This window comes from Silurus meridionalis, chromosome 22 (assembly GCF_014805685.1).
Source record: "Silurus meridionalis isolate SWU-2019-XX chromosome 22, ASM1480568v1, whole genome shotgun sequence".
Taxonomy (NCBI): Eukaryota; Metazoa; Chordata; class Actinopteri; order Siluriformes; family Siluridae; genus Silurus; species Silurus meridionalis.
The window spans coordinates 12,978,544-12,998,192 of NC_060905.1; the positions used below are offsets into that span (position 1 = coordinate 12,978,544).

At 37.2% G+C, this 19,649-nt stretch overlaps 1 protein-coding gene across 3 annotated transcripts in view; it reads left to right on the forward strand.

The window, feature by feature from the left end:
* The window catches only part of csmd2 (CUB and Sushi multiple domains 2), a 359,814-nt gene that overhangs the window by 233,239 nt on the left and 106,926 nt on the right, over positions 1-19,649 (forward strand). For all 3 annotated transcript variants that reach the window (XM_046834777.1, XM_046834778.1, XM_046834780.1), the window contains exons 25-26: positions 9,519-9,645; positions 19,361-19,563. In XM_046834777.1, coding sequence (XP_046690733.1) covers positions 9,519-9,645; positions 19,361-19,563 — 330 coding nt within the window. The remainder of the gene's footprint in view (positions 1-9,518; positions 9,646-19,360; positions 19,564-19,649) is intronic.

Here is a 19,649-nt window from a genome sequence, read left to right on the forward strand (position 1 = left end):
CACAAAACAGAACAACAAAGACAATGACCAAAGAACCTAATCATGAGCTTAAAAAAACGACATATGACATAGTCCTATGAGGTGCAATGGCTCCTGTCATTCTAAGGTTTTATTTTTTTAATTAACTCTTAATATCCCAACCACAAAGACACCACAGTTCCCCATCTTTCCTGTAAGTAGCAAAATGTAGTTGTACAGACTGACAGATTGCAGTTTTTACCTTGATAGCTGTGGGCACTGCAGCTATGGTGGAAATCAAGCCATGATTACTGCATGCTTTTCCATAGAGCCAAGAATCGTCAATCTTCCTGACTGACATGATTGACCAACTTGCAAATCATAAAAATGTAGAGTTTTAAGGCTCATCGATTCTTACAGACAAGATTTCTTGACACAGATTATAAAAAAAACAATAATAATTTAATACAACAATATATGCTCAATTATTAGCCTGCTAGTAATAAAAAACGAAAGTGCTTAGTTGTAGACTGTTGGAGCTAAAACTGTTGTTTGGTCGTCGTTGTTTCAAATAAGAAAGTTGGAATCAAATTTATGATTGATTGTGGTCCAGGTATCTTGGGAGATTGAAGCTCATAATCTTACCTGAGCTAGCACTTTCCTTGAACTTAGCGTTACTATTTTTCACAGCTTTATTTGCCAGGTATGCTTTTATTATAATTTATGCAAAAAAAAATTTTACTCTGGCTTCCAGTTGTTCTGCAAATATGAAAAAATGTAAAAAGTAATGAGAAAAAAAGGCTCAAATGAAAGAAAAGAAAAAAAAACAACCTGTGCCAAATTGTTGTGGGTAAAGTTTAAAATTTTTTTACAATTGTACAAAAATCCCACTTTATTCAAATACATTTAAAAAGCATTTCTGTTGCATTTTTATTTAGAGTTTTCAGTGGAGATTTCTAAAAATGATTGCAATGGTAACTCTATGTTATGATGGCTATATATGATGGCTATATATATGATGGCTCTATGTTATGATGGCTATATATGATGGCTATATATATATATATATATATATATATATATATATATATATATATATATATATATATATATATATATATATATATCTCTTTGGTAGTAATGAATTACAGGAATCCCCACCATTTGGTATCATAGTAAATTAAGCTTGCTCGGTTTTGCGTGGTTTTTACCAATCAGATGGAAGGTGTGCTACAGCTTCAACTCTTGCAGTCTGACTTAATCTGTCATGAAATTTTTACCATGGTTTTCACCATGACCACCGTAAAACACTCTATCCAAGCTTTAGTGCATTCTGAATGCCTCATAAAAAATTCAATAGCTCCACTTTAAACATTAAGTGCCTCTGTATTTCTGTTTACTTACATCAACTAGCCAAGTTTTATCCTATGGCTTTCCAAACTTTTAAATCTGCGCTATGTCCTGCTTTGAAGCTTGTTGGAAAATTGCTCTGTAAATAACGGGTTGACCGCCATATATTGCAGCTTGTGTGCATTTGTTTGCTTGCAGAAGCCTGTGTTTGAGATTTCTGTTTGTTCATGAAAGAATCATCTCTTGAGCACAAAGAAAAAGCTATTTTACAATAAGACACACAGGAGCTATATATATATATATATATATATATATATATATATATATATATATATATATATATATATATATGTGTGTGTGTGTGTGTGTATGTGTGTGTGTGTGTGTGTGTGTGTGTGTGTGTGTGTGTGTGTGTGTGTGTGTGTGTGTGTGTGTGTATAATTTGTTCTAAATGTCCCTTATATTAATACTTTAGTTTTAAATACACTAACTAATTGTAACAGATGTTGGAAATATATTAATTTCAAAATCCCTCCCTTTGTTATTCCTTATTTTATATTTATTTTATTATTTTACACTCTGGAAATTATTCTTTTAATATTTATTTCATTTGTGATGTTATATATGTTATGTTATTTTTTTGGTGGTTGTTTTAAATTATGTTGAATACGGTATGTGGCTCCTTTAGATTAGATTAGATTAGATTAGATTAGATTAGATTAGATTCAACTTTATTGTCATTTCACAAGTACAAGTACAAGGCAACAAAATGCAGTTTAGGTCTAACCAGAGTGCAATAGCAGCAAGTGCAGGATTTACAGTGTTTACATGAGTTAAATAAATAAAATTAAATCGTATTATAGGAGTGATTTACATTGCTGAAATTGTCTGGGCAGTTTAGTGATCAAAAAGTATTATTTTTTTTAGATATCTGAGTAAAGAAAGGAGAGAAAGAGAGAGAAAATATAATGTATTAGTAATCCCCCGTTTATAGTGGTTAAACGTAAAATACGCAATAAACGGATGTCACCCCAAAAATGCTATTTATGGTATATAGTACTGTACTGTGTTAACATTTTACTTAATTTTATAATTAATAATTATATTTTTATTAATAAATGTCATTATTCCATAAAAGCGAGAGACCGGGAAGATCAGCCAAACTAATTAGTTATATGGCAAATGCAATTCCGCATATCGGGAAATTACTGTATATTATTATACTTATTATAATTTATATATGCCTATTACATTATTAAACTTCTATCATTATACTTTATACTTGTATTTATACTTTTATACCTCATATTTTTCTATTAACTATTTCTTTTTAAACAGACGTAAAAAGCATTTTGTCGTACTCTGTATGAATGTGTATGTGACAAATAAAATTTGATTTAATATAACTTGGGATAAATTCTGTAAACATCAAAGCAGGAAAGAAGAATAATCACGAGGAATGTGTTTGAAAACTGAGCTATGGAAATGTTTGGAAACAGGATTCTATGAAACTTCTAGCACACTGCAATGCAGTTGAATTTTATATTGTTATGCTACACCGATTGGGTTCTTGGAAACTTCATGGCATGGTATACAGATAAAGAAAAGAAGCCTGAAATTTCTTTCTTTCTTTTCGTTTCTTTTTCTTTCTTTTGCCTTCCTTTATAGGATATTTGCTTTATCGAGGGTGAAATATATAGGGAGAAAACTTAAAGGAGAAAGAGACAGAGAGAGTAGAATGGTCTCACGACTTGTGGAGCAGGTCATCTCTTGAGTTGAAGAAGATGGGTTTGTTTCATAGTGATTTATCACCTCAGCATCTACACTAGGGGAACATTCATCTGAAAATAAACGCTCAAAAAGCTGAGAGGGGGAAAATAGCAGTGAGAAAGGAATAACAGTATATTATACAGTATAAGAGTGATATTTCAACGATACTGGGGTTTGCTCTAGCTTTCTTCTTTCTCTTCATCCTTAAAAGTGATTGTATTCAAAAGGTAAAAGAGGATTAATGGTGTTTACTGAATTAATTAGGTCCTAAAATAAAACATGACATTTAGGAAGTATACATGGCCATAGTCTCACACGCATTGAAAGGAAGCTATCAAAGGTCAGTCATGCTCTGTTGTGTGGAATAGTGTGATAAAAAAAAATAATAATAATATATGCTGCTTATAAGCATAAACTTGTCATTGCTAAAAGTGCCAGATCAATTACATTCACAAAAGAATGTGTGAGAGCTCTACTGAGAACATATAAGATCAGTTAAGATCAGCCTGGTAGATAAACATGGCCCTTTGCTAATCTCAGGTGAACAGGGGAGGAACCACATAAAGTTCAGGTGTCCCAATACTTTTGTACATAAAGTATGTTTACTGTAATGGAATAATTACATTATAACATATACTATATGGACAAAAGTAACTGTATAAACTGTTGCTAGAGGCATAAGCTGGAGGTACACAATTGTATAGGATGTCTTTAAATGTGGTATAATACAATCTTGCGTTCACTTGAACTTGGAAACTCAAACCTGTTCCAGTATTGCAGTGCCCTTGTGCACAAAGCAAGTTCTAAGAAGATATGGAAGAGAATGAGTGGTCTGCTATAGAGCTCTGATTTCAACCCTACTGAACACCTTTGGGATGAGTTGGAACACTGACTGCCCCCTAGGCCTCCTCACCTCACCTACATCAGTACCTGACTTTACTAACACCCTTGTGGCTGATGAACACAAATGCAATGTAGTGTACCGCTCATGATTGGTTCTCGTCAGTGATTCTTTGTCATGTCGCCTAAAGGATTTTGTGTCTTTGCCTCTGTCACCTCGAATTTGATCGTTAGGAATTTAAATGTATACATTGATTTCTGTGAAAGTCTTTTTTGACACTCTTTGTTGGCAAATTCCCCATATAAATAACATCTAATTTATTTAAATGGCGAATTGACACCTCACAGCTCCAGGCTCTGTGTGGAGTTTTGAATGTTCTCCCTGTTTCTCTATGCGCTTCCAACAGGGGGCTCTAGGTTTCTTCTACCTTCTAAAATATTGGGGTGGCTTGGCTATGCTTTATTGCCCCTAGGTGTAAAAGAGGGTGTGAATGTGTGAGGGTGTTCTCAGTGTATTCTCACATCATATTCACCATGACCCTGGCCAACATGATGTGGATTCTGAAGGTGAATTGTTTGAAGTGTTTTTAGTGTTTGGGAGGAATGACATTTCAAACTGTAGCTGTTAGCAGTGAACCTTGAATTTATCATAAGAGGCAATACATTATGATTATTGACAAGAATATAAATTACGCAGTACTGCGTTATGGCTAATGCATAATAGGAAATAGACCAAAGATATATATTTTTTTGTTTTATAAATGCTTAGCAATTCACATTTCTTTCTTTCTTTCTTTCTTTCTTTCTTTCTTTCTTTCTTTCTTGCTTTCTTTCTTTCTTTCTTTCTTTCTTTCTTTCTTTCTTTCTTGCTTTCTTTCTTTCTTTCTTTCTTTCTTTCTTTCTTTCTTTCTTTCTTTCTTTCTTTCTCTATCTAGATTTTTATGTAAAATTATACATGCTAAGTAGTCTGAATCACAGTAATCATACCAGATTGATCAGGAAGTGCTAGAATGTAGACATGTGAAATTTATGGAGTATAACACGGACAAACATAATCAAACATAAATTATGGAAAACATTGCTTTTCCAAGAGACCAGCTTGGCATTCAGGCTCAGCGCACATAAACATTACATTTACTTTTATCTCTTTGTCATTACTCATCGTAAAACACACTAAAAATAAAACCGAACAACATGGAAATGTCCTGAAAACCTGAAAACGTTAAATGGTGCGTTTAATGCGCAGCCCTAGGAACTGGTCTGGGGTGTTACAGGACATGGGCTTCCCATAAGGCACATCTGTGAACTCGGTTGGTGAAATTCCACTGGTTTTCAGGGTTGTGACAGCGATAATAACAGTTCATAGCATTTTATGCACATCATAACTATCATGTTGATCTTTGATCATTTCTCTATTACAGCAGATTTAATGGTGATGCCTACTGGAATTTTGTATACATGTGCATTTTTTTGATAATTTATATTTCTGCAAATCACATCACAATATCTGTCTCCTTAGGTTCTGTTTGAATATTCTCTATTTCAGAGATCGCTCTGTTTGTGCTTATAACCAGCATGAAAATTAAGGATTGAACACAAACTTTATCAGATATGTGTACTTGTTTTTTATATAATCGATTTTGCTACTTTCACTTTTTAAAATTGGAGCTAAGTGCTATCCTGTAGCATGTTTAAAGTACTGGACCTCAGAACAATCAGACTTACTTTATGTCGGCCATCAACATGGTGCCCATGATCACACTGACCTTTCCGTTTGACACAAATAATATTATCAGCAATTAATCAATAGGTTTAAAGGTTAAATTGCGGAAAGATTTTATTACAATGTACACAATACTTGGATGATGCCGGCAGTTTTTTTTCAAATCGTAGATAACTATGTGAATTGCACAGTGTAAGAGCAGTAAAAGATCACAGAGCATGTGACGTCTTGTGGTCCCTATATAGTGTGAATATTGTCATGATGTTATATGCAAGTAATAATATACAATATTCGCAATACACCATAACATCAAATTATACCTGCTGATTTTTATATAACAACACAGTCTAGAGTGCATAATTCTGCTTACCACAGCCGATTTGCCAGTGATTGCATACGTCTAATTTATAAATATATTTGAATATAAGGTATAGAGCTATTTTCAATTGTACAGAACTTTCAGGAAACCGGTTAATCTTTAATTCTAACTCACCAGTTTTGCTGTTTTATCCATCTTCCACCTTTTTCACTTTCTTGTTTGAGCAGATTTCTTACTTTCTCTAATAAAAATACAGCTTGCCATTTTACAGAACGCCCCGTAAAGCATAAACCTCTCTGTGCTGTGAATTGTGTGCTAAGAAACTGCACAAAGCACATGAAATTTACAAAGCAATAACAAAAAGTCCTTTTCCATAAAAGTTAAATAATTGTCTTCTAACAAAAAGATATATAAAAAAACAAACACCACCAATCTTTCTTTTTTTTTTCTTTTTTTTCTTTTTTTATTATTATTATAACGTTCACTATTCTGGAAAAAATGTTCCACTCATTTGTGGAGTGTGCTTGTAGAGATTGGGTGTTAGTAAAGTCAGGAAGGTGAGGTGAGGAGGCCTGGGGTGATGTAGGTGAGGTGTGGAGGCCTGGGGTGCAGTCAGTGTTCCAATTCATCCTAAAGATGTTCAGTAGGGTTGAGGTCAGAGCTCTATGGCAGATCTTCACTTTAATCCATAAAGACCAAATCTTCATGGAGTTGGCTTTGTGCACATGGGTTGAGTCATACTCAAGCAGGTTCAGTTTCGTAGTTCAAGTGAACGGAAAATATAATGCTACACATCCAGAGACATTCTATACGTGAAAAGACCACATATGGCTGGAAAAGTCAGGTCTCCTAACACTTTTGTCCATATAGTATGCTGCTGTTTGGGCACACATATATGCTCTACATTTACATATATCGAGTGATCAGTTGGTCAAAGCAGTACAGTATAAAACCAAAATAAAATGTTGATGTAACAACATCAGAGTGATTATAGCAACACTGATCGACCAGTAGGAACAGTATCCTTATTGTCTTTTTTTTTTTCTTCAATGCTTCATTTTTAGACGGAGTAGACTAGTGGCATCATTGCAATTTAACTTTGAAAGGTCATGCAGTGTGACAAGCTGCACCCTGAGGTGTCATAGCTTCAGACTGTTCCAGATGGACTATTTCTGTAGTACTTTAGATGTTAAACGGGTTTGCTTTAAAGTGTTTTTTTAAGAGCCTTGCACTTATTCCCACACATACACAGACCAATGACTTACTAACACAGCTAACTTGTGCTAACTAGCATCTTAGTTTATTTGTGTTTAGTGAGATAGAGCTAGTTAAAGTTGTTATTGTAGACCAGAAAAGAATAGTGAATGGGCTTAACGTACAGTTCTACACACACAGGCATTGTACACATTACAATATTCTGACAGATCAAAAAACACCATTTTCTCCATCTCAAACATGCAAAATGTTTTTAAAACATTACTCATCCACACTAATCTGTGTGAAAAATGTTTACCTTCCTATAATGCACATGCATAAAAGCGTAAGAAGCTTTAGCCTGCATCGTTTCTGTCAGGCTTCTATTTACTTCCCGTCTCTTTGAATCGATGCGATTGTGAGTGAACATTCATCCTCTTTGAACAAAATGTAGTCTAAAGTGCTGGTAAAAAGCATTTAACAATGCTATCAAACCGGATCGCAGACACTATGACTGCAGTGCAACATTGTCTGCCCTTCCTTTGTTTTGATGCAGTCACATGACTACAAATTTTATTCGTTATTTTTGAATATCTTGACAACATTTTCAGATTTATCCACTTGAAATTGTTTTTTGCTGGACAAAATAACATTGTGGACGGAAGACCAAAACGTGGAGTAAAAAAGATACGTTCTCACATTTAACCGGATAAAATTGGACACAGCCTACGTCTTTTTATGAATGAGCAGAGGAACTCGCAAAATTCACAGATGGTGCTGGAATTTTTTATGATTTATTTCATGCTTTCCAGTGTTTTTAGGGACCTGGTGATAGGTAATTATTTTTTTATAGAAAAAAAATCTTTTCAGTATATTCCATGTCCATTTCGACTTTAGAATTATAATGTAAATACAGATGTTGTAGGAATGTTAAAATGGTTACTTGAAGGCCTTTGGAATACACTCACAAAATAGGCCTAGCGTTAAAGGTCTAAAAAAACGTGCTGCTGAGATGAAGCTGCCGTCTAGATTATCAAGTCACAGTAGCCTCTACAGGAGTCCCGGCTTTGCCTTCCACTCATCGTGTGCGTCTACATGGATGTATGCTATAAAGAAGTACACATTCGATCACCTCAGGGTGGCTGAGATGTGGGTTATGAGGAGCTCACTGCTTTCTGGCGCATGAAACACTAGCTGCGGTGCCCGCTGGCCCTTACCTGCTGACAAACTAGTGATTTGTGCCTTGTGGCATGACACTACTACCATTTCTCCCACAAGATGGATAGCCTGGCCTGGCACTGGAGATATTACTGAAACCCTATCAGTGATATTAGCCAAAGGAAATGTGCTTTCCCAGGGATGTCTCAATGCCGGCCTTGATATACGACTGCGCCATTCCGCCTATCGTTCATAAAGCTCGGCTCCAAAGGAGATGTGAAAGGTATTATTGTAAAGCAGGAAGTTGAAGTTATACTGGCCTTGGCCACACTACAGTGCATTGTATTCAGTATGCTAGGTCCCATTTCCCGCTGATAGAAACAAAGTTTCCTGCATTGCAGTCTGCCTGTGGCTGCAACACTCTGTCCTGTCTGATTTTCAAAAAAAGCACATTATCAAAGGACAGACAGATTTATTTCAAGTCCCTGGATGTCGAAGTGCAAAAATAATTTAGTTCTTCCGTTTACTGTTGTGAATAGGACTGAGCATCCATGATAGAGTCTAGAACATGGTTCTGTTTTGAATTTCTTGGAATTCCTTTCAAATGCACATTCAGCTTGTTTGCCTGCAATCTGAAACAAAATGGGCTTGCAAGAAGTGACAGTGAAATTACTTTAACAGCTTTAATAGCTTGTGAGTCCTTACAGAAGATAAAAAGCAGTTCATATTAGATTAGAAAGGATAAAAAAAAGGTATGCTATTATAGAAAATAAATAAACTAAACTACCCAACTATTCAGAAGTTTTTGTTTTTTTCCCTCACTTAAACTACCACATTTACCACAACAAGCCACTAACATTAAATCCTGAAGACTCTCTGGAGATATATTTACCTCAGATATTTGTAAAGTACTGACAGGGGAGACTCTTACAGAAAAAGAGTCATATCAATTACATATTATTTTTAATATTTTATGGAGAGTGTGTCTTATACCAGTATCTGTAGATATGCTATACCAGCACATTTTACTTAGATCTTTATATACATGTAGATTTTTTATTCTTACATCCCATAGCCTGTTTAATTATTTGATTATAAGATGTTCATCTTGTCTATTTGTACAATGCAATACATGATGTTGTACTTGTCCTGAATTGAATCTTGAACTAAATCCGTTGTGTGTTTTTCTTTTTTTGCCATGTTTAGCTGAGTGCGGTGGGACGATGAAGGACGAACATACAGGTCGTATCCTGTCTCCAGGTTACCCTGCGCCCTATGAGCACAATTTGCACTGCGTGTGGACTATCGAGGCTCCACCGGGAAGCACCGTCGGGTCTGTATCGCACACGCCACCTGTCGCTTCTTTCCTATCTTACCATTAACTCATCCGTTCCTTTCGACATCATTATCAGCTCTTCGTGTTTTTTTTCTACAGTTCATATCTGACCTTGAATTCCAAACAATTAACTATTTAACAATCTCAGCGGGAATTTTCTGGCACGGGTCTTATTCGGCTCAGTGTGTCACCGCTGGCTCGGATGATATTCTGAGATTTATGCATTAGCTCAAACCATGGTTGGCTTTCAGTATGGTTGCCATCAGTGTGTATGTGTTTGTCTCTGCGTGTGTCAGTATTGTTCCAGGCTGCTATCTTAGTCATCAGGGCTGGGGGGTGTTAGGAGGGCATTAGAGTTTTGGCAGTCCTTCCCCATTGGCCTTTCCCCCTCCTCTGTAAATCGCTGCTAATGAATGAACATGCGCTCTCTTTAATTGCCTCTTGTTTTGCCAGTGTAATTCCGCATAAAATCTCAGCGCCAGGCACTATCAAATTGAATTGTGCCTCTAACAGTGCCGTTTACCAGATACTTCCTTCTGTCCTTCAGCCGCACTCTGGACTGCTCCCAGACTCCTTCCTGCTTCCCACTCACTTAACTTAAAAGAAAACCCTCTCCTCAAAGAATGCTTGTTTGTAGTTTAATGTCAGCAAATTACCACGATTAAGGAACGTAGGTGAGTGTATCACCTAACATTGTTTTTTTTTTTTTAACTCTCAAAATGCTCGCCTCTTTTTATGAACAAAACGTAGCACCGGAATATCAATAAGAGGACCTTCTCCTTTGTTTAGGTGCTAAACTGGAAGAAAAATTGAAGGTGACAAACCAAATGATGAAGGTTACCAAACCTTGGAGTTCTTCTCTTCTTGTTAAGCAGCAGCCAACATTTCTCTTGGGTTTTCAGATGACGATGAAAAACGAAGCTCTTTTGTTGTTATTAGATATGTGTGAAGTAGCATCTGCGGAACAAGATCAATATCTTGTTATCGTAGATGCACATTAGTGTGTAAGCAGAACAAAACAAAGTACTTTAATGAATTTAGATTTATCGCATTAGATTTTTTTTTTGTTTTTTTTTGCAGGCTTACACGCATTAATCTATTTCAGGCTCAGGGGGAATCCCATTGGAAAGCAACAGAACTGTGCAAAACTCTTAAGCACCCTGTTTTGTCTTGTAGACCTTCTTTTGCACTTAAGTTCCATACAAATTATATAGTGCTTTCAGATAATATTTCAAGTGTCTCTCATGAAACACTTGCTGATGAAAAATAGGTTACATTTTTATGCATCTAAATAAGACTGCCGGCTATGTCGCTATTTGTACTGCATATGTGTTATATATGACTGGAGTGATTAGGCCTGTATGTATTTTTTTATGATGTGCAACCTTTGGAAAACCATAACAAATCAAATCATAGTTCAATCATCTTATAGTAGATTGACTGTATTTACTACTGTTTTTGTTAGCCTGTATATACTAACCTCAATATTTTGTGTGAGCACCATTGTTATGTAGCACTGCCTTAATCCTCTTGGGCATGGAATTCACCAAAGCTGCACAGATTGTTCCTGGGATCCTCTTCCACTCCTTCATAATGCTGGATGTTGGACACATAGCGCTTCTCCACCTTCTGTTTGAGGATGCCTCACAGGTGCTCAATAAGGTTCAGGTCTGGAGACATGCTTGGCCACTCCATCACCTTCACCTTCAGCTTCCTCAGCAAGACTGTTGTTATCTTGGCGGTGTGTTTGGGGTCGTTATTATGTTGAAAAACTGCCATTCAGTCCAGTTTCTGAATGGAGGGCTTCATGTTTTGCTTTAGAATGTCACAGTACATGTTGGAATCCATGTTTGCCTCAATAAACTGCAGCTCCATAGTACCAGCACTCATGCAGCCCCAGACCATGATGCTACCACCACCATGCTTGACTTCAGGCAAGAAACACAATTTTCTTGGTCTTCCTCACCAGAGCATCATCACACATGCTGGACACCATCTGAGCCAAACAAGTTTATCTTAATCTCATCAGACCACAGTTCATGGTTCCAGTAATTCATGCTCTTCAACAGGTTGTTTTCAGCAAACTATTTGTGGGATTTCTTGTGATCCAGCTTCAGAAGATGCTTTCGTCTGGGACCCCGGCCATGCACACCTACTTGTTGCAGTGTGTGGCATCTGGTCTAAGAACTGACAAGCGAACCTTCTGCTTCTGCAACCTCTAAAGCCATGCTACAGCACTCAGGCATCTGTTTTTGAAGCCAAATTCTGCACCGGATGCACAGCACAAGGACTCAACTTCTTTGATGGACCCTTGCGAGGTCTGTTCTGAGTGGAAACCATCTGGGAAAATCTCTGATGACCCTGGCCAGCATACAGTAACTCAGTTTCAGGGTGTTACTGACCTTCTTATAGCCTCGGCATCTTTCGAGACAAACAATTTAAATTCTCAAATCCTCTGAGAGTTCTTTGCTAGAAGGTGCCATGTTGAACAGCCAGTGGTCAGTATGAGAGAATTGTACTCAAAGCACCATATTTTAACTGCTCTAATACAAGATACACAAATTTCAGCCATTATCACTTAGGGTGTACTAACTTTTGCAGCTAATAATTTTGACAGTATATTAAGTTATTTTCAGAGGACAATAAATCTGTACTGCTATACAAGCTGCTCATTGATGTCTCACAAAATATATCCTAGTCATATCCTAGTAACCTACTCACTTTTGTAAGATTATATATATATATATATATATATATATATATATATATATATATATATATATATATATATATATAAAAAATTGGGCAAATTAAGCCAAGATTGCATATATATATATATATATATATATATATATATATATATATATATATATATATATATATATATATATATATGCAATCTTGGCTTAATTTGCCCAATTTTATTTCTACATTTTAGCAGTTTTCTAGAAAAAACTGTAACAACATGCCTTTTCTGGGCTGCTTCTGGGCTTATTGATAGTTGTATTATTATGAATGAAATATTGTGCATGCTGAAGCTCCAGAACCCCCATAGAGCTGGCTTGTGTAGAAAAGAAAAGAAAAGAAAAAAAACATTATTATAATCATATTGGCAATAATGAAAAGGGCAAATGAAGTAATAGACCACTTTTTATAAACAACCGGCATGGTTGCTTTATATGTTATTTTAATTTACTTAATTAATTAAGAACAAATCACCATTTTGATACTTTAATTGCTTTTTTTAACCTTTTGTTGAATGTATGAATATGGGATTAACAGTAAAAAGGCTTTGAGTGGTGTTATTTAGTTGCTGCTGGAATTTACTGTATATAGTAATGTGTGTTTTAGTTATTTTTACAGCATGTTCGTTCAACAGACAGAAACAACACCAAATATTTTGGTTGCACATTTAACAAAACTAAAAGGGAAAAAAAAGGCACAATTCTTGCTTAACATACCCAATTCTTGTCTTTCCCACATATTTGTTTTTGGTTGAGGTTTTTTTAAATACGGGGCAATTGCACACTCAGTGTAGTAGTGGAATTAAAGCCAATTAAAGCCCACTGAAGTGTTATAAACACTGGTTTGGAACACACACGTGGAAACCGGTTTTGCAAACACTAAGCTTGGTTCGTCAAGCTGTTCGTTTTTTAGTGTATAGTATGCGATCGTGACACGTGCTTATAATAATCTGATGGTCTAATTTATTTAATGTGTAATTCATTTGATACATTTACTCATAGTAATAAAGCACAGAAATGGATTTCTGTAGTGTGTAGTGTGAGTTTGGCAGCACCACCTTGGACCTGACACCTTAGTGCTGCATTCCATGTTTTATTCAAATTCAATTTTGGCCCAGTTTATGCTAATATGTTCAAAGCGGAAAACAATCAGGTGTGCTCTCATAGACTGTTTTGCATGACTCAATCGCTGCAATGGAGTTGTTTTGAATTATTTCAGTATACAGAGCAATTTAATACAACCGTAAAGATGTCAAACTTATTTTTTTATAACTTAAAATGACCCTTGAATTGGTCACCATGGCTCAGTAGATTTAACATGAGGTTTAACCTTTGTTTCTTAGGCTTTTTTTCCCATTTTTTAAAAAGCATGAACCTTATTCATTTATTTATTTATTTATTTATGCAACAACATGCCTAAGTTACACTCCAGAGTGCTGCTGCTGGTTATTTTACATCATCATACCGTCTCAATAGCTGAGAAATGCAAAGCAAATCAGATCCTCATACTCTCTACGCTGCACATTTACACAAGTGCAACAGATTGTTTTTATTACTGGCTGGGAATCATACACAAGGCAATTCATGTTTGAGGAAAATAGTATCTTTCTAGTAAAGAAGAGTATCTTTCTAGTATCTTTTCTGTCCCCCAGCTCCAACGTTCTACTCGCATTGAAGATAAGGGCCATTTCATTTCTATAAATGGACTAATATAAGGCCATACATTTATAGACACCTGGCCATCACACTTATATGTGCATTTTGCACTCCTCTTTGCTGCAAGTTCACTCTTCCGGAAAAGCATTTTTCTAGAATTTGTAGTGCCAGTGTGGAACCCTGATGTAAGGGTGTGGAGGAGGTCTCTAGGAGACAATCAGAACATAAACCGAGCAAGGGCTCCTTTTAGTTTAAACACGCTTTTCAATTTGCTTTCTAAACATATCACTCAACTAAAATAAAAGGCTCGATAGAAACAAAGTTGCAACTTTTTGTTCTGTGCCGCTGTGTTTCTGTCTGTGTGTGTGTAACTTTCTGCCTGGTAAGAGCAGTTACTGCAAGCACAAAGAGACAGATATGAGTAAAGTGGCCGTAGTAAGACACAGGTGAGCCTCATTACACTTTACCTGCCGATTCACCCGCCCCCTTTTTGTCCACAGCTGACACTTGAGCATGCCCCCGCTGCCACAGCCAGGCTGATGTCTGATATCATGCTGGAACATGTCAGTATCAGTGAAGGAAAATCACAATGCTTCAGTGTTCACAGACATTCCGATATAATTTTGTGCTTCCAAGTTTGTGGCAACGGTTTGGACACGATCCGCATATGAATGTGGATATAGCGTATGATATCCAAACTGTTACCTGTTCCATATAAAACGGGTTTTGATCAATAGATAGATAAGGAAGGTATTTTTATACTTGCCACATATACATTTCATATCCCAGTGATGTTAGGAAGCATTCCACAAAACCTTTTTGGACACCTGACTATTAGATTAGTATGAACCTTTTAAACATCCCATTCCACACTTAGGCCCCTTTTGCTGTTATAATAACCACCACTCTTCTGAGAAGATGTTCCACTAGATTTTAGAGTGTGCTAGATTTGTGCTCATTCAGTCACAAGGGTGTAAGAAAGTCAGGTACTGATGTAGGTGAGGTGAGGAGGCCTGGGGTGAAGTCAGTGTTCCAATTCATCCCAAAGGTGTTTAGAAGGGTTATGGTCAGGGCTCTGTAGGGGGCCATTGAAGATCTTTTTCTCTAAACCTTGTAAAGCTTATCTTTTTATATCTGTAGAGCTTGGTTTGTGCACAGGGACACTGTCATTTTATGACATTCATCTACATTTATAGACATGCTGTACAAGGTGTACATTTGTATATCCCTGTGTGTGTGTGTGTGTGTGTGTGTGTGTGTGTGTGTGTGTGTGTGTGTGTGTGTGTGTGTGTGTTGACAAGATTATTTAACCTCCTACTGTAAGGTATGCACACGTTTTTTTTTATTCCATCTTTGCACAATCAATTATTCAATATCATTTGCAATGCATTAGACCTGGGACAACTAAGACACTAATGTAAGGGCTCTAATAAGACAGTACTGAGGTGTGTGTGTGTGTGTGTGTGTGTGTGTGTGTGTGTGTGTGTGTGTGTGTGTGTTGGGGGGCAGTAGCAGCAGTACTCGGCTCAGCAGTACAGAGATGACAGCATAAGGAAGTAAGTATAATATAAGAAGACACCGTTACAGCAGGGAGCTTTTTTCTTGTAATACACAGAACTGGACACGTCCCTTAAGTATTGTGAGGCTGATGAAGGAGAATGATCATGAATAAGGAGGTGTTGTGGGTATTTAGTGCTTGGATTAGGATTGAGTGTTACATTGTGGGGATGCAACACACCCCAAGGCTTATGGGAGGAGAAGAACACCTTTCATCCCTCTTTCATCTTCTCATCACAGGCTCATCTCTACCCTTGATCCAACTGTGTTTTGCAAAGGTGATAATTACCTTCAAGAGCCACTTCTGAGTGACAGTATCTATTAGACACACACACACACACACACACACACACACACACACACACTAGGCTCTTGAGCGTCTCAGGCGTGTAGGATTAGAAAGTCGGTAAAGCCGCTGTACCGAAACTGGCTTTGCGCATCTGAGTCAGAGCTCAGAGGATCCAGCGGCTCATCTGCAGTTGTGAAGCAAATCTCATTCACCTTCTGTCCTCTTCTCTCTCCTTCTCTTACTTCTTCTCTCTTGTTCTTTCCTCTTCTGTTCTTCTTGATTTCTCATAACTTTGACTTTTGCTTCTCTTCTCTATATTCTCTATACCTTTTTATTTATTTTCTTCTTTTGCTACTTTCCTTACTGCCTATTCTTCCAATTTCCTGTATTTTCCTTTTGCTTCTCCTTTTGTTTTTCAAAATTTCCATTTCTTGTTTTCAGTTCTCTTCTGTCCTTTTCCTTACATGTCCTATCTGTCCTCTAATCTCCTCTCTTTTCTTCTCAATTCCACTCTTCTAGTTTTCTCTCCACTCCTCTCCTCTCATTTACTTTAAATTCCAATTATCTCTTCTCTTCTCTTCTCTTCTCTTCTCTTCTCTTCTCTTCTCTTCTCTTCTCTTCTCTTCTCTTCTTCTTTCCTTTTATTTCCTTACATTTTCAGTTCTCTGTTCTCTTCTACTTTCATTCATCACGCGCTGCTTTTCTCACAGCTGTATCTCATGTCCTCAGAGCGCGGGTATCGGGATGTGTGTTAACGCAGCTGTTTTGTCTGCTGTCTCTCCGAGCACACAGCGCTATCCACAGCGTTAGACACTAGATATGAGATTGCGAGTGTCTGATTCACGCCAGAGATGAGTTGTATGCTGATCCGTTGATAAAAGAGACAGCTGGCGAGATGGGCAGAGTGTTTCCATGCAAGGACTTAATTCTTACTGGTAGATGAAACGGAGCGCCTTGTTCATGTCAGCTTTCATTCATTCTGCCTGGGCGTGCTTTTTTGAGCTTTCTCTACTCTAACGCACTCGCGTCTCGCTATTGTCTTGCGAGTTGTGTAGCAGGCATGGATGTAGATCAGAGTTAAGTAGGGAGAAGACATGCTCAATTCGAACGCTAAAACACACACGCACACACACACACGAGGACACATGCACTGTGATAGAGGTCCCTAAGTAAACACCTGCTCTGCTAGGTCTCATGGGAGCTTTTAACAGTGGGCTGAGCTGTGAGATCCGGAGGTTACAGATTGGGCCATGTGGATAAAGTGGGCCCAGGAGCTCAGATGTGCTGATTCAGCTCACATGTTGGTCCTTATTTCAAACCAATCTGTCAGCAAAATAAATTAAAATGACTATCAATAACACACCAGTCACACAGCGCTGGCTAACTCTGCACCTGGGGCGAAGGACATTCTTTTTTTTTTCTGTTCCCGATGCGCTGCTCTTCATGACATCTTTTCTTTAAATCACTTGCAAAAGTGTTAAAACACTGAGACCTTTGCACAGTATTGGGTTCATGCTGAAATGCAGCACTCTTAAGTTCTTGCAGTATAAAGTGTTATTCGGTATTTATTTGCCATGGCTCATCTTCTCTATTATAGTGTTACTGCCTTGATAACCTGACCTCAACGTATTTTTCTTTTTCTGAATTTCATCCTCGGGCAGTTCTCCTGAAGTTATTTGATTTCCTTAAGACAGGAAAAATGAAGTGCAGTCACATCTCATTTCACAATTTCTAAAAAGGTGACAGTGTTTCTTCTCTATATAAAATCATCGAAAAAAACTGGATACGTTCTCATTTATTGGGCATTTTGTTTGTTGGTAGAGCAACTTTAATGTCTGTGTCGATCATTTTATTTATTTATTTTTTATTAGAAAAATGGAAAAAAGAGAAGAATTCTACTGCAAGGAAAATGTTTGGCCTTAATGGAGATGAAACAAAATGCAGTTTTTCCTTTCTTCTTACTAGTTTAAGCAAACTCTTTTACCCTCCCCATCTGTTTCATTGTCTGCTTTCTCTTTGCCACACACACAAAAGTCCTGGTCCCATTTTATTCAAACCCAACCGGCTGCATCTTTGTAAAAAAAATAATAAAACATGACATTGGCATATTGTTAAGACTTTTTGTATATATTTCACTGTAATTCAAAACTCAGTTGTCAACTAGACATCATTTTAATGGTTGAAGACCAATGCCTTAGCTACAACATCCCCACATTACATTTTACATTCACTGGGAATCCACGATCGGTTCCAGCATGACAATGCCTCTATGAAGACATTTGAAAAGTTTGTAGTTTAAGAACTCAAGTGCTATGGACAGAACCCTGACCTCATCCCCGATGAACCATTTTGGGATGAGTTGGAATGCCAACTTTCTCAACAAAACATCAAGATTTTGTAGCTAAATCCATACAGCCACTTTTCAAAGTCTAGTGGAAAGCTTTCCAAAGTGTAATGATCAGGGATCTACAAATGCTGGACCATAAACTGTAGTAATAGATCAATGAGCTATTGTTCAACGCTGGCAATATAGGAATCAAAATATGATTTAGAGTCACATGCAATTCTTATTATTGAATTGCTGGTCAGTATGGAAATACTTTTCTTTAATAACCAAAATATATATTGTAGATGCTCCAAACGCTCTCCACAGCGCACACTAGTGAATGTATTAGACAACTACTCATTTATTCAATGCAGCTCCTACTGCATGCATAATATGTGTTTAGGTTTATTTAATAATACATGCCATTTCCCCTGGGCCATAATGATGCTCTACAGCGCAGTAAAACACTGCCTTTTCATTAGCTGATGTAATCTCGAGTACCCGCTATCTGTATGGGTTATTGCTGATAATTGACACACATGACACTTTGTTTACTCTCCAGTTAACACATATAGCTAACTCAAGGCGAATGATGTGGTCCAGTGTTCCAATAACAGGCATCCATATACATTTCTCTCTCTCTCTCTTTCTCTCTCTCTCTCTCTCTCTGTCGCACTCTTTTCTTTCCACCTGAGGTTCATCACCACCAGCAGCTGCCTCCCTCTGACTCTTGTTCACCAGCAACACTTTATCTCAGCCTGGTGTTTGCATTTGCCATCTGTCACTGAACCCTCTCTTGAGCCTCTGCATCAATCTCTCTTTTTTCTATTTGCCTAGTGGATCAAGTGTCACTTTTTTTTTTTTTTTGAGTCCAGCTGTTCCATAGCTGGCATTATCATTTTTGTACTTTCATCCGTGTAGTAATAAAACATCCGAGAAAACAGGTTCAGGATGCGTTTCTGCAGAGAACTAAATCCACGTACATAGTCATTTCAACAAGAATGCAATCCCCGTTCTGTCACCACAATCACACTTTAGCTGCTGATCGATGATAGTTGTGAATTTCAGTAATTGTCTCTGATCTTTTTCTTTCTGTGTGTGTGTGTGTGTGTGTGTGTGTGTGTGTGTTTGTGTCTTTAGGCTGCACTTTCTGGTTTTCCACACGGAGGAAGTGCATGATGTGTTGCGGATCTGGGATGGGCCTCAGGATGGTGGTGTACTTCTCAAAGAGCTGAGTGGTTCTTCTTTGCCTGTGGACCTACACAGCACCTTCAATACCATCAGCCTGCAGTTCACTACTGACTTCTTCACCAGCAAACAAGGCTTCGCTCTGCAGTTCTCAGGTATGTTTTGTTCAAAGGGACCAAACTGCCACCGATTTTTATCATTTAAAAGTAGATCAATCTTATTTTTCATATTAGGAAAATAT